The sequence below is a fragment of the Falco rusticolus genome, chromosome 6 (genome assembly GCF_015220075.1).
Source record: "Falco rusticolus isolate bFalRus1 chromosome 6, bFalRus1.pri, whole genome shotgun sequence".
NCBI lineage: Eukaryota > Metazoa > Chordata > Aves > Falconiformes > Falconidae > Falco > Falco rusticolus.
In genome coordinates this window covers 25,432,336-25,446,804 of record NC_051192.1, presented here as the reverse complement: position 1 = coordinate 25,446,804, position 14,469 = coordinate 25,432,336, and the positions used below count along the sequence as shown (strand labels likewise).

The 14,469-nt window shown below is 47.1% G+C and overlaps 1 protein-coding gene across 1 annotated transcript; it reads left to right on the top strand.

Moving 5' to 3' along the window:
• On the top strand, nucleotides 1-12,500 carry PPIL6 (peptidylprolyl isomerase like 6). Its single transcript, XM_037391932.1, has 8 exons — nucleotides 1-2,165; nucleotides 3,473-3,568; nucleotides 4,041-4,229; nucleotides 5,678-5,740; nucleotides 5,885-6,032; nucleotides 7,387-7,443; nucleotides 10,648-10,783; nucleotides 12,245-12,500. The coding sequence occupies exons 1-8, from the start codon at nucleotides 2,091-2,093 to the stop codon at nucleotides 12,354-12,356; spliced, it is 876 nt and encodes a 291-aa protein (XP_037247829.1). The 5' UTR covers nucleotides 1-2,090; the 3' UTR covers nucleotides 12,357-12,500.
• Nucleotides 12,501-14,469: the final 1,969 nt, after the last annotated feature.

Below are 14,469 nucleotides of genomic sequence, written 5' to 3'. Positions count from 1 at the left end.
ATGCAGTAGATTGATGTTAATACTTGTTTTTATAGTACAAAAAGGAGGACTGAGACATTTAAAAAGGCCAGATAAACTCCAGTTGTATTAATCTGTATCAAACTAAAAATATGGATGTAGAGAAAAATAGGTAGCAAAGAGTATTTTCTGCGGCATTGCTGACCTTATATTTGACTCTGGGTATGCTGCTTCTCGACTTTACGTAAGGCTGCTATAGATTTATTTTTTTTTGCTATAGGCAGAAGCCATATGGTCTGGCTACTAAAATTAGATCCTGCTTGTCACAGCCTGCAGAGGCTTTGGGAGGAGGAAGGAGAGGGCTTTCCTTTGCCTCGCTCAGTCACAGCCTACAAAACGCAGCTGTAGCTGCACATGCTGCTTGCTGCTGTTAGCTGCTGTTAGCTGCCATCACGCCTCGGCTTGTCTGCTGCCACCCAGTACCTGTGTGTCAATTAAAAACTCCTTGTCTACTGTAGGATCTTAACATGTCCCCTTGTCCAAACTGTTTCATCTCCCTCGGTTCTATACATTTTTTTCAGCAAAACACCATCGTAACATAAAATTATAACATCTGGTGCACAGGTCTTTCAGGTAAGGGAGCGGCTGTGGTAGCTAAACCTTCAGAAACTGATCATCTTCACCATCTTTGATTGTGTGAGGATGGAGCTTTTCGAATTGAACGTTGCTACAAATCCCAGCCAAACAGTTGCAGAGCTGTTGCCCTAGTGAATTGCTGTAAGAAAATATCACTGAGCCATACACAGACTGGAGAAACTTCAGGGCTACATGGGGGAGCCCTTCTGGAACCCCAGATTTCTTCCTTAGTCTGAATTTTTTACAGGCGTGGGTAGTTCAGAAACATCTAGCTAAGGGGCATTTTGGTTCCAGCGCTGTGGTCATGTACAAATTTACCACTCTATAAAGCCGTGTGGATATACAATTGGAAAAAAGTGCACATTCTTATTAATACGATAAATTAATATAATTTGCATTGTATTTAACATGGGTGTGTTCTGCAGAATGTATTTTCCACATGAAAATCACAACTGTCTCACGTGCAATAGGATTTTGACATGTCAAAGATGTATTTTTTCCTGGGGATGCGCCAATTGTTCCATTGCTCCCTGATGTCATGAAAAGTTACACAATTTTTTGACGTGACACACAATTCAGTTTTGTCATTTTTAACACCAGTGTCCTCTAAAATTCACCTTGCTCAGGGTGAAGGGGGACCAGACCTAGCCACACTGACAGAATCCCGCGCTGAACCTACAGCTGTCCCACAAAACTGCTTTTGCTCGTGCTGCGTTAGGCAAAAGGGAGCCGAGCTGGGGCAGCGGCACGAAGCTTTGCTGTGGGAGCCTCGACCCCTCTGGAACTGCTGTGTCCGTGTGCTGGTGCTGTGCTGTGCTGGTGCTGGTGCTGGTGCTGTGCTGGTGCTGTGCTGGTGCTGTGCTGTGCTGGTGCTGTGCTGTGCTGCGCTGCCGGCGGGAAGGGCCCCAGCAGCGCCCAGCAGGCGCGGCTGTGGGTAGGAGTTGCTGCGTCAAAAGGATGCGCGCACTTTGCACGGGGTGTAATTAAGCTGTAAATCTCATCGCCACGGGATTTTGTGGGTGCCGGATTTTTACATTTGTCTGAAGAGCAAAGAGATTCATGTGCATAGCAGCCGCCGAGGGGAATTAAACACAGAGATACCGGGAAATCCTTGCGTACGGGCTGGGAGGTAACGGGGAAGCTCTGCTCTCCTGTTTGCCGATTGCCGCTTTTTGCTGGGCACCTGCTGTCAGCCGCCGCCAGCAACGGGATCCTCATCCTCTCATCCTTTCTTGTAAATGGTCTTGTGCTGCCGGCGTCCGGCACGGGCTCTGGGAAGAGCCGGCTCCAATCCTCTGCCGCGTTTTTGTGCGGCCTCGTTTTCCTTCCTCCGGGAGAAAGCAGAAATCGGAGCGTTTCCCGCATTCCCGACACATTGAAACTGTTGGGCTTGGGAAGCGCTTAGAAATGTGGGGGGGAGGGGGGGGGGCGGTGTCTGGCGTTGCCGTGGAGCCAGGCTCTGTTGACAGACTCGGGCTGGTGGTGGCCAGGGTGCCATGGGCCCGCGGCAGGTGACGGTGGTGGGGCTGCTCCGAGACCCGACTTTCCACGTGGCCAAGTGCGCAGCAGAGGTAACCCCCGGGCATCACCCCAGCACCGGGTGGGAGCAGTGCGGAGTGGTGCGGGCTGGAAGTACATCAGCAGGGGAATGCCTGCACCCAGGGGGTGGTTCTTAGGAAGAAAATATTCTGACTTTGGGGGTTCTGCTCTTTGGTGCTGCCAGGCACAGGCACCAAGGCTTTACGGGCTCGCGGCTTGGTGCTGCTTGGCATGAGGGTCTCTGCTGCAGCATCCTTGCCTCCTTGTTGCTGCAGCTCCAAGAAATTTCACAGCTGCGCGATGCTGGGTGAGATGCACATCGCAGCTCTGTCCGACTTGCTCGGCAGCTTATGACAAGTCCCTTAATGCAGCTCTATCGGTGCAAATGAGAAGGCAAAACGCTGCAAACCTGACGGGGCTCGGCAGACTTTTCCATGGGAAGGCTGGCTGTGTGGCAGGTGCCACCCCGCCGCGGGGTGCCCAGCACTGACCTGTATGCCCTCCCTGCCTGTCAGAGTTTTTCTGCCAGGCTCGTTCCCCAGCATTATTTACAGCTGACAAAACTCTGCCATCAGCAGCCCTAAGGATAAGCCAAGCCAATAGCTGCAGGGTGTGTGTGCCTCTTGGCTTTTTACCTTTTTTTTTTTGTTGTTGTTTGTTACAGCCAATGTCCCAACAATAGGCACAGGGACCATGAGCTGAATAGAAAGTTGCTTCTTGCTTTATTTTTTTGAAGTCCGGCTGGGCTGGCTTGAAGCCACAAACTTTGTGGCACTCGTATGCCACGGCCCACGTGAAGATGAGGCTAAACAGGAATGTCCTGTACTTAAAGAGCTGTGTGCTCCAGAGGCAGACAGTACAAGCAGTGGGGACTGGAAACTGTTCACCTTGCAGCCTTCACCAAGCCATTCACTTGCCCCAAGGCCCTGGGCTCAATCTCCTGGGACAGTAGAGGGTCACAACTCCCTGTGCATGCAAAAATGCATGCAAAAAATGCAGTTGATGATGCTCAGCAACATCTTCAAATGTCTCACTGCTTACATCCATCTCACCTGGAGGGGGAAAGCGTGGGGAGAGTACCAGCATAATTCAATAATATTTGTGAAGCAGCCCTTCAAGACACCTGCCACATCTGCAAACAGGGATTTAGAGCAATTTGCATGTACTGCTCCAAGTGTCAGGAATTACACCAGAGGTGTGGGGGGTGCAGAGCAATAACTCAATTAGAATGTGGCTTAGGTTGTAGTTAATGAGGGAAATACAAGCTGCGATAGTATAGGGTGTGGGAGAGTACTGAACTGCTTGTAAGCAATTTTTTTTCCTTACCTTGAAAATACAGGCTCTGAAGCTGAAGTTTCCAAGCAAGTTTGCAGATCCTGTAATACAGCCTTTAGTAGAATTTGCATGGTGTGAATATTTACAGGAGAAAAAGAAGGTAACTCTGGTGTCCTCAGCTTGGTTTGGACATGAGTCCTCTCCCAGCTTGGTGTCGTCTGCAGATTTTGGAAGTGAGCTTTTCCACCCTGGCTTACATTCTTAGAAACCCTCGAGGGAAGATGGGGCTCTCCAGCACTTTTCCTGTTCAGCCTGAGCTACCTCCAAAGTGACACCCAGATGACTCCTGTCACGATAATGTCCCATAGCAGCAGGATCTAGACCTTTAAAGCACATAACTGTGTGAGTAGCAGCAGGATCTAGACCTTTAAAGCACATAACTGTGTGAGTGTCAGCACGCCTCACCAAAAGCTTCTGCCCAATCCCTTCCAGTTGGTGGGATTTGTGATTTTAAAAGTAGGAAAGGCATAAAAATACCACAGGCCACCTTAGCTGCAATGGATATTACTGGTTGCTTCTTCACTAAGTGTGTAATTAATCCCTGGAGGCTTTGTTGTCCTTCTGATATGTAGGAGCTGAGAGGTGAGGTGTGGGCGTATGCCTCCTCCGTGATGTGCTTTGTTGACGGCCAGCTGCTGGGGGATGAGAAGGAGCTGCTCAAGTGGTCTCACCGTGAGTGGGACTATCATGACTTTAAGCCTGAAGCACTTTACCAAGCAATTGCTGAGGACTTCTACAGGAAACGTCTGAAAAACAGCCAGGCAAGTAGCCAAGTAGCACTGATTTAGAAGAAGAGTACAAGGGGAGGAAGGTGAGTGTCATGGTTTAACCCCAGCTGGCAACTAAGTACCACGCAGCCACTCGCTCACACACACACACACACACACACACGGTGGGATGGGGAGTAGAATTGGAAAAAGGTAAAATCCATGGGTTGAGATAAGAACAGTTTAATAATTGTAATAATAATAATAATTATAATGATAAAAGAGAGAGAGACACATAAATCCCAAGAAAGACAAGTGATGCACAATTCAGTTGTGCACCACCTGCTGACCGATGCCCAGCCAGTCCCTGAGCATCGATCGGCAGGCCCCAGCCACCTCCCCCCAGTTTACATACTGAGTATGACATTCATTGGTATGGAATATCCCTTTGGCTAGTTTGGGTCACTGTCCTGGCTGTGTCCCCTCCCAGCTTCTTCTGCACCTCCTCATTGGCAGAGCGTGGGAAACTGAAAAGTCCTTGACTTAGGGTAAGCACTACTGAGCAACTAAAACATCAGTGTGATATCAAAGTTATTCTCCTACTAAATCCAAAGCACAGTATTGTACCAGCTACTGGGAAGAAAATTAACTCTATCCTGGCCAAAACCAGGACAAAGAGTGAGCACAGCAGTGGCAGATTTTTGGTTTTCTGTCCCAGGATGGTAGGGCCAGAGCTGGGACTGGAGAGGTCGATGGGGAGAATCCCATGCGGAGGATGGCAGAGCCTCCGCGCCTGCCAGCAGCCAGGAAGGGACGTATGCTAGCCCAGATGCTTGACATGTATTTACTGCTTCAGGGCTGAACAGACAAAAGTGCATTGCTGACCATGCTGCAACTGTGCTGTTCCAGAATCCCAAAGCGCCCAATCCTTGGGTACCAAAATTCTTGGGTACCAAAGGCCCAACTGCCAAACCTCTCATTTCCCGGCCAAGACCTCCCGAAATGCTGTGGTGATGTGAGGTGCAATGCTGCCAGCACTGACATGGTTTTGAAAGCAGAGGAAGATGTCATAGCAAAAACTGACATGGTTTTGAAAGCAGAGGAAAACGTCATAGCAAAATGAATACCAGTCTGACTGGGAAGGGCAAGGAATGTCCATTTTGGCAGGGTGGCCAGTATTCCTGCAGATTCATTTAATCCTGCCTGTATTGTATGGGCTGCAATAGGCATGTCAGTAAATGCAAGAGGAAGCAGCAGGCCCTGCCCAGTAGTTTGCTTTAACATGATGTTAGGATTATTTCTGTCCAGAATGAGTGCAATATCCTCTACTTTTTTGTTTATTTGAACAAAATAGTGGGAATGCTGTTTTGCATTGACAACCTCACGGACGTTTTCTGAGACCATTGGCCCTAGGCAGCTGGACCCTGGCCTGCGTGAGGCAGCGAGTGCAGCACACAGAGCTGGCCTTTCCCTCACTGCATTTGTTTTTCTGCTTTAAACAGCATGTGTTTGTGTACCTGGAGATAGCCATTGAGGAGCAGCCCGTCGGGAGGCTGCTCTTTGAGGTACGTTACAGAGGAGAAAAGCAAAAGCAAGGAACAATTCTGCCCAGTGCGGTGGTTTCACCTGCCCAAGGCGGGGGGAACAGAAATCTGCCCAGTGGACATCAGCTATGAATTTCACACATTCTCCTCTTCACGCTTTTGCAGCTCTTTTCAGATGCATGTCCCAGGACCTGTGAGAATTTCCGCGCTCTGTGTGCTGGAGGAGCAAAGTCCCGCTGTGACGGCCGAGAGCTCACCTACAAAAACTCCCTTTTCCATCGCCTAGTGAAAAACGGATGGATCCAAGGAGGAGGTGTGTTTCCAGGGGTCCTGAGTAAAACCAAGTTACAGTGCAAGGCAGAGGGTGGGGAGTGTGATGATCTGCATGAATAACAGTCTTCATCCATGGGAGACATAACTGAACTCCAGGACAAATCTAGTATCTTAAATTTTCTATATATGTGTGTATATATATGTATATATATAACAAAAAACCAAAACATTTTCTCTTTTAGACATCTCACTTTATAAACATAGGAAAAGTTTGGAGTATTTGTTCTTTTGATTATCCAAGCCCTTTTCAAAAGAATTTAGGAAACTGAAAATATTAAAACTCTTTTCCATTATGTTCTTTGGTAAGTAATTAGGAAACTAATTCGAAACATGAAAAAAAAAAAAGAAGAATATCCATCAGAAACTATTACTTGTTTTATAGAGAGATTAACTTATGGCGGCATTAATCAAGTGTCAGAACCCTTGCAAACATGCTGGTGAGCTGTCTGAATGCCAGCACTGTGTCTGGAGTGTGGCACCAAGAAGAAAGGCACCAGGAACGTTGGGCACGCAGCTTGCCTGACTGATAACCCCAGGGAAGTCAGTATAGTGTACCAGAAGGCATTTCCTTCGTTACTCCCTTTTGGTCTATCGGACATCTTACCTACCTGTATTCTTTACCTGTGTTTGCCTTGCTCCAAATGTGTGTGTATAAATACGTTTCATGTTTATACTTCAAAGATACAGCTCCTACTTTTCAGGAATAACTACTCAGATATCTATGTAGTCCATAAAACCAACCTAAAAGTACATGTTTGTTACTGTAGAGAACTAATGATAACCTGGTAGTCTAAGACAATGTCTAAATAAAGTAAGAGCCAGAATTTTGTTTTAAAAAAAATTATAAATAGATGCATCAGGTTTCTTTAGTGCCTTACTCATCATAAATCTGGTTCAATAGGAATTTCTCTCTTATCAAATCTCTTTTCTTAGTCAAGTTAGTGGTCTTAACTCACCATAGCATCACAGCTGCATTTTCAACCTTCCTTCTTCTAACCTTAATCCCTCCGACGGACATCCTTCTCCAGGGCGCCCCTTCCTTGGCTGGGTGCTGCCACCGCGGGAGCTCTCCCAACAGGAGATGCTGGTCCATCTCAGAGGGGCAGCGATGAAATGCACCACATGAAATAGTTCTCTGTAGACAGACCGTCTCTTGGGATGGAAGCTGAGCTTTTCCCAAAAGTCTGTTAAAATTTCAGTAGCAAAACAGAAAGATGGATGCAGTTGTTCCCCCAGGCTGATGCGCAACCCACGCCTCTGACCTCAACTGAGCTGCTCACTGACAACCCCCAATAACACCTGGTCTCTGACGGTTACTTTTATCTACCCTGCAGACATCATAACTGGAAAGGGAGACAGAGGAGAGTCAATTTATGGTCCCACCTTTGAAGGTATGTTTCCTCAACTATCTTAACTGTGCAAAGGGCAAATTTCCACAAAGACAAGTTGTTGACCTGATCTTACTCACAGAATAACCTGGGAATTCCCTTTCATCTCCCTAAAGCAAAAGGGTTTGCTTTTCAGCCAGAATTATTATCTGTTTGTATTAGCATGAGTGGACTGCTTTAGTGAGGACACTTTTTGATCTGTAACCTTGTCCCTGTCCTCTGATGTCCCTGGCCCAAGGCTTAGTTCCACTAGCCCCTTCTCCTTGCCTAAATGAGGGCTGATGGTCACCTGCTGCCTACTCCAGACTGCAAATACTCACCTTTGTGGGCAAGACCTTAGAAATGCAGAAGTGGATTAGCTACAGAGATCTCCAGGCACACAGTATCACCTGTTTAAATGCTTTTAAAGTAAAGTTAAATGGCTTTAACTCTAGATTTCCTGGACCTCAGGCAGCTCTTCAGGCCTGGGCATGCTGCAGGCATCGATGCCAGCAGCTACATGACTCTGCGGGTGTGAGGGGAGTTACTTCTGAATCTCACATAAAACCATGAAAGTCAAGAAATGACAAACATGAGCTAAGTTTAACAAAAAATGTTCCCCCATACTGGTATGAAGTAATAAAATGTAAAGAAAAAAGAACATTATAACTTGCAATATTTAAGAAAAACAACCCGTATAATTGACATAGACATTTGGGATCTTCTGTTTAGATTAAATGCTACCCATAAAGATGTTTTATGACAGTTAAAGCACTTCTGAAATTGATTTATGTTCCCTTATATAAAAGCTTTCCCACTGCCAATGGCACAAATGATGTGACATTTGAGCAGGCTGGGCAGCAGCCAACAGTGAGATCAGAAACGCCAAGTGTAGCTGAAAACTTTCCTTCCCAAGATGCTGGAGAGCCCGCTCGCGAGGAGGAGCTGCTCTCACCTCCAGGTCCCAGGACAGGTGGAGCAAAACCGGGCTGGACATGGGTCACTAGCCCGCTCTGCCCGGCTGAGTTGCAGCGCTGGCGGGCACGAAAGCCGCTGGAAGTGGAAGCCCAGTGTGTGGGATTTAAGGCAGTACAGCTACGGGCTGCCTAGAGTAGGCAGGAAGGGGCAAAAGTCACTTCTTTGATGCTGGAGCTCCTGGAACAGCAGCAAGCCTAGGCTTTAGGGACACGCATACCTCAGAAAGAAGATAAGCTGTTATTAGAAAAATACAGGACTGGCTGCTAAATTGTTTGGAAGGTGGATGTCATCAAAGATTTAAAAGTTTGTGAATCCTCTTTCCCAGCAATGCTACCCAATGGGTCTGTGCTAGCGCACATCTCACACCCTTTGCACTTTCTGTTGGGGTAGAAATCGTCCGCAGAGGAAAATGAGTTTGAGCGTACGTAGGCACCTCTGCAAACAGGAGAGCTACAGCCCCGCGCACGCTGCCGGAGCTGGGGCTTCATGCCACAGCCCAGCATCTGGCGTTTTGCTCCTGCCCCCATCCTCCTCCAGGCAGAGCTTAGGCTTTCCCTGTGCTACCCAGGAAAGAAGTTGACATGTCAGGTGGGAAGGTGACAATGTGTCAAAAGTTCCTTAAGTAATTTTAAGGTGGATTTAATTTGGAATCTGTCAGCCTTGAAAGTGTCCCTGGAAGAGTTTTATTATCCATGTTGCACATACTTCATGTGTTGATGTATTAAAGGAGAAGATTGCTAATTCTTTCCCTCCCACCTTTTAATTAAAAATTGCTTTTCATCCTTGAGAAAGGCGTTCCCTTGCAGGCGCCTTTCTAGTTTAAGGCTTAGAATGCTTTCCCAGTATTTCCCGCAAAACTATTTTACACTGAGGCCAGGGGACAAATATCTTCAATATCTGAAAAGGGTGAGAGATGCCTCTGTCAGCTGTTAATGTTCTGGGAGACTCTGCGCTTGGCACGCGTCTGGGCACTGCAACCAGTGCCTGCTGAAATTAATGGGACGCAACCACATTTTACTGTAATGAGCTGAAAGGACTGAGGTAATTACAGAGAATCAGTCAGAGTGGAGCATCATGTCATAGGACAAAGCATCTGACTCCAAAATTAGTCTGCTGAAGTCATTTTGCCAACCACAAGGCAGCAGTCAGGGAGTAACTGTTCAGTTAAAATTTAATTACTATTTTTATGAATCAGTTTCTGAGAAGGGCACTCAAACAGGGTAAAAAGAATTTAAAAAAAAACAGAGAACAATAAAAATTAAATATTTCTAGTTTCTTTCAAGCTTTTTGAGAGCTCGATGGAGCTCTGGACTGCTTAGTGTGATCAGGTCAGAGATGGGTGACACAGGAGGTGAAGGTCAGTGGGGACCCTGCTCCCCACCTTATAGCTGGACTCCCCTCCGTGGAGAGGAAGGAATCAAGTCCTTGCCATCATCCCCCAAGCCCAAGCACACCTAATGCCTGTCCTTCCCCAGCCATCCCTCTTGAGAGCTGTTTCTCTTCTCCCTCACCAGTCCTTCCTCAGCCGGCATGGAGGCTCCTCCTCACCTCCCCGCAGCTCTCGCTCCCATTGCCTGCCTCCTCTCCTTGCCCTGAACAAAGCTTCTGCTCTGGGGGCACCCCGGCCTTCTTAACTAAGTATCTACTCACCATTTATTCAGCTCTGTCACGTTACTTGGCTAAAGCAGCCTCCCGCTCACTGTTCCGCACGAGTTGCCAAGTGCTGGGAGCTGCTGCGCATCCTGCCCCCACAGCCAGGTCTGTGCTGCCGGAGCATCTCTTGCCTCTCCACTGCAGGCAGGGGCTGTGCTTGGAGCACCCGCTCTGCCTCCACCTGTGCAGTGGGAATAATCCCAAGCAGCCGCAAGAAAATGCCGTGCTAAGTGCTCCGACCTCCTCCAGTGAGAGGCATTACAGACCGACACCGGGGAGCCAGCGGCATCGCTGCTCTGGCTCCATCACTCAGAAATACATAGAGCGCTTTTTTAATGGATGTTTCTTCATTAGCTTCTTTACTGGCTTAAGGACTAGAAAGTAGTGGGAAGCTCTTTCTAGGAAGGATGCTAATTCAAACCAGACTTTGCTTCTATGAGACTCATTGGGACCTTTTGGGGAAAAGGAGAAGGGAAAGGGAGAGCAAGGAAGGAGGAAAGGGGAGTATGTGGGAGCTGGCAAAAGGGTGCTGTACAGTCAACAGCTGCAAAGGGAGCGACACAACTGCAGCCTTTCATCCCCAAACTCTTTTCCTAGATGAAAGCTTCTCCATCTGTCACAAGGGAAGAGGAATCCTCGGGATGGCCAACAAGGGCCGCCACAGCAATGGCTCGCAGTTCTACATCACCCTCCAGCCAGCTCCCTACCTGGACAAAAAATATGTGGCTTTTGGGTAGGTATGCACCAGCTTGCTGCCACTGCACTGCACAGGAGGTCACCCTGGCCTTGTATGCCCTTCCCGCCTGGGATGAAGCATCCACAAAATCCCTACGGCAGCTACAGCACAAATGCCTCTAGCCAGGGGTAGGATGGATGAGTCAGATTGAAGTACCTAATGACACCCATCCCTCCTTTCCCTGCCCTGGCCTGGCTTGTTTGAGCTGGAAAACCCTATGGCAAAGCTAAAGTAGCTGCCAGGGCATCCCCAGGACCAAGGCTGCAGACCTGTGGCTGCATAGCTCAGCATCAGCTCAAGGTGGGCCCTGATGGACAGGGGGCTGTTGAGCAAAGCCTGCACGCTCTGCTCAGCCCTCACGAGCTGGAGGAATTATTTTAGCAAATGCACACTGGGAGTTTGTTCTCGGTAGGTTGATGTATAGTGCTGGCCCTGTTAAGATTTTTAGATTTTCAGGAATACAATAAGGAAGATTATTGCTCTGAGCAGTTTGCTTGATGTAAGAAAGCAAAATGTTTATGTATAGAGGGAGAAATTCACGGTGCAGTTTCCACGTAAACCCCGTCATGGAGAAAACCAGCATTTTTAAAGGAAGTGAAAAGCATAACTGCCTAACCTACAAGAAGAAACCAAAAACAGTCGCTGGCTGCATATACATATAACCAGCAGTGTTCACCACTAGCGTTCTGCCTTGCCACCAGCTCTGTGTAATCTGGAAGGCACAGGATCCATGATCTTCTAGCCAGGCCCTCTTAAACCTGGGTGGGAGTTTAATCCCGAGGGAGCAGAGAGCAGCATATGACAAGGACAGCCAGGCACTTCCCATCTCTGCTCTGCTCTGATGTCCCCACTTGGGCAAGGGCTGCCTGCAGTGTCCACCCCGCTTGGTACCACTGTCCTGGGTGGGATGGGGTGGGAGGGGACACGGCATGAAGCTTTCTGGAGCACGGCTGGCATCCATCGCCGTGCTGGTGCCTGCAGGAGGCACGGCTCGTGGTCCCACAGTGCAGAGGGGGATGGGCTGAAAATTGTAAAGACTGCAAAATGCTGGGCTGTTTTCAGGATTCAGGTTGGCGCTATGAAGGAAGGAAACAGATATTTCTCAGGGAGTCATTTCTAATACTCTCACTTCCGACAGCGTGTCTCTTTGATTTCTTTCTTCTCAAAAGTAATGGCCATTTGTAGCTGGGACACATAGTACAATGCTTATTTCTTTAAATAAATGCAGTTGCATAAAGCCGTGGTATTTTCACCTCTCCTAAAGCGCCAACTAGAAGCTACTTAATCAAGAACTGATGGTGTTTGCGACCCCGTTGCGAAGAACAGCTTTTTAAAGAGCAGAGTGGGTGCAGCCCGCCGGTGGGGAGCCAGCGCCTGGGTTTGTTAAGGCCTTGCAGCAGCCAGAGGCTGCACAGCCGGCTCCGGGTGGATCATATGTGCACTTTCTCCTTCCTCTAGGCAATTGATCGAGGGCACGGAGGTACTCCAGAGACTGGAAGCCGTACCTACATATAAGGAAAGGCCTACAGTAGCCTGCAGGATTATGAACTGTGGGACCTTGGAGCCATGATCCCCAGCTGGCAGTCCTGCCTGCTGTAAGGCAAAGCTCAACTTTTCGCTCAGCTTTTTACAGACCTTGATGGCTTTCACTTAAGGCAAAAATAAAAGCACTTCTCACACATGTGAATGGCTTCAAAATGTTCTTTTGGCTTAAAAAAATGTTCATAAGCTCTTAAAAAGCACTTTTGCAGAAATACAGGAAAAGGCTTGTGCACATAACTCAGTGCCAGCCTACAGTTTATGGGAAATAGTGCTAATACGATCATATAGTGACAAGCAGACATGATGAAATGCACATATGGCTAAAGCACAGGTGGACAGATGGATACACACCTATAGGGATAAAGATAACCATTCCTGGCTAAATTCTGCCTCCACCACAACCTCTGCAGCACAATTGCCCTGCCACGTTTGCCCCATACAGCTCAGACACCAGATGTAGTCTGCATATAGTAACTCAGATATCTCAGAGGGAAGGAGGAAAAAATATATTTGTAGGACTGTGGTCTCTCTGAATGCCAGACATTTGATCTTGCACTGACTACAAGTAACACCCTTGAAATCAGGTCGGGCTGCATCAGGCTAAAACTGGGAAATTCTAGAGCAGGCGTAAGCTTAAGTAATTATTTTTGGCAGATAGTCTCAAATAGCAAAAGGATGAGTATTGCCACTAAAACAGGGAAAAATATTGCTTATAAAGTTACTGCAAAATGTGGAATTTTAAGGTTATGTGTGGATGCAAATATACCATACACGATGATTGCTAGTGTCAGTGATTTCTTATATGCAAGGTGTCTTATATGCAGTATCTCTGATGTGCAAGTGCAGAGCTTGGGCATGGGTAGCCTCAGCAGAGGATGGCAGGTCAGCACTAAAAGAAGGGAGGATGTGTGAAAGGCCAAAATGCAGCCTGGAAAGAAAGGTTATAACCCAGTGCATTGGAAGTTCAAAGGAAAGAGCATTCAGTCATTGGGCTTGAATGTAGATACAAGGCTAAACCAGCCCCGCTGTTCCAGGGCTGCACAGACACCTTCAGTGTACACCTCTCCCGCCTCTCTTTCCAGTGCTGTGCTGAGTGACCTTTGCTCCTCAGCTCACCATATAAGCTGCTAAACCTCACAAAAGAGTGCCAGTGTAAGATGGGAAATGCTGAATTAAAGAAGTATTAGGAGAAACCTAATTTTGTCCAAGCTCAAACCCACAGATTTAATGAAAAGTAACAATCTTGAGTTTGTTTGCTAAATGGGAATGAGTGTAACAGATCAGCAAATGTTTAACTGGGTGTCTGAAGAGGGCACAGACCTAGTCTGATTCCACATGCTCTGAGTCAGTATAGAGGTCGTCTTAATTTTAGCAAGGGGATTTAGCTTTTTCTTTACTTATGCTACAAACCAAAAAGATTCTTTAGCCTAAAATACTTTTATATGTCTGTAGCTAGCTAAGGAGCCTTTAACACATTTTATCCTTCTATTTTCTAAAGCATTCTGCAATCTGTACATAGACTACTATATAGGAACTGTCTTCTGTAGGAACATTTCAAATCAATTAAACTGCCTAGAGAGTAATTATTGTCACGTCATAGTTCTGGATCAAAGATGAAAATACATTATTGTGTTTCATTAATAAAATAACACATTTCCTGACAAATTACTTTTCATAAGTAGTAGCGACTATTGCTATGAAAGGATATGGCTTTCAAACTCAACTATTGGGATGCAGATCAGTGGCTCATATTTGTTGCAAGGATTTTAAATTATATTCAGATGTTTGAAAATGAAAGTCAGAAAAGTAATTTTAGTTCTGCAGGCTATAGAAGACAATGCTAAAAGACCAATTAATTGATTTTTTTATTTGCTTTGGGCTTGGCCACCCACAGTAGGTCTGTTCTGTAGCGCTGCTGCACCCCGGCGTCCCCACGGGGGACCGAGTCAGAGCACAGCATGTGCTTTGAATCCAAATGACCTTCTCTGGGCAGCAGTCAAAAGCCCAGAAACTGATGCACTGGCAATAAGCAGCACTCAGGATCCCGCAGGGCAGACAAATGCCTAATCATGTCAAGTATCAGAAAGCTGATCCTGTGCCAAAAGTCACAGACCTGGTAACAAGTATGCTGGCTGGATGTA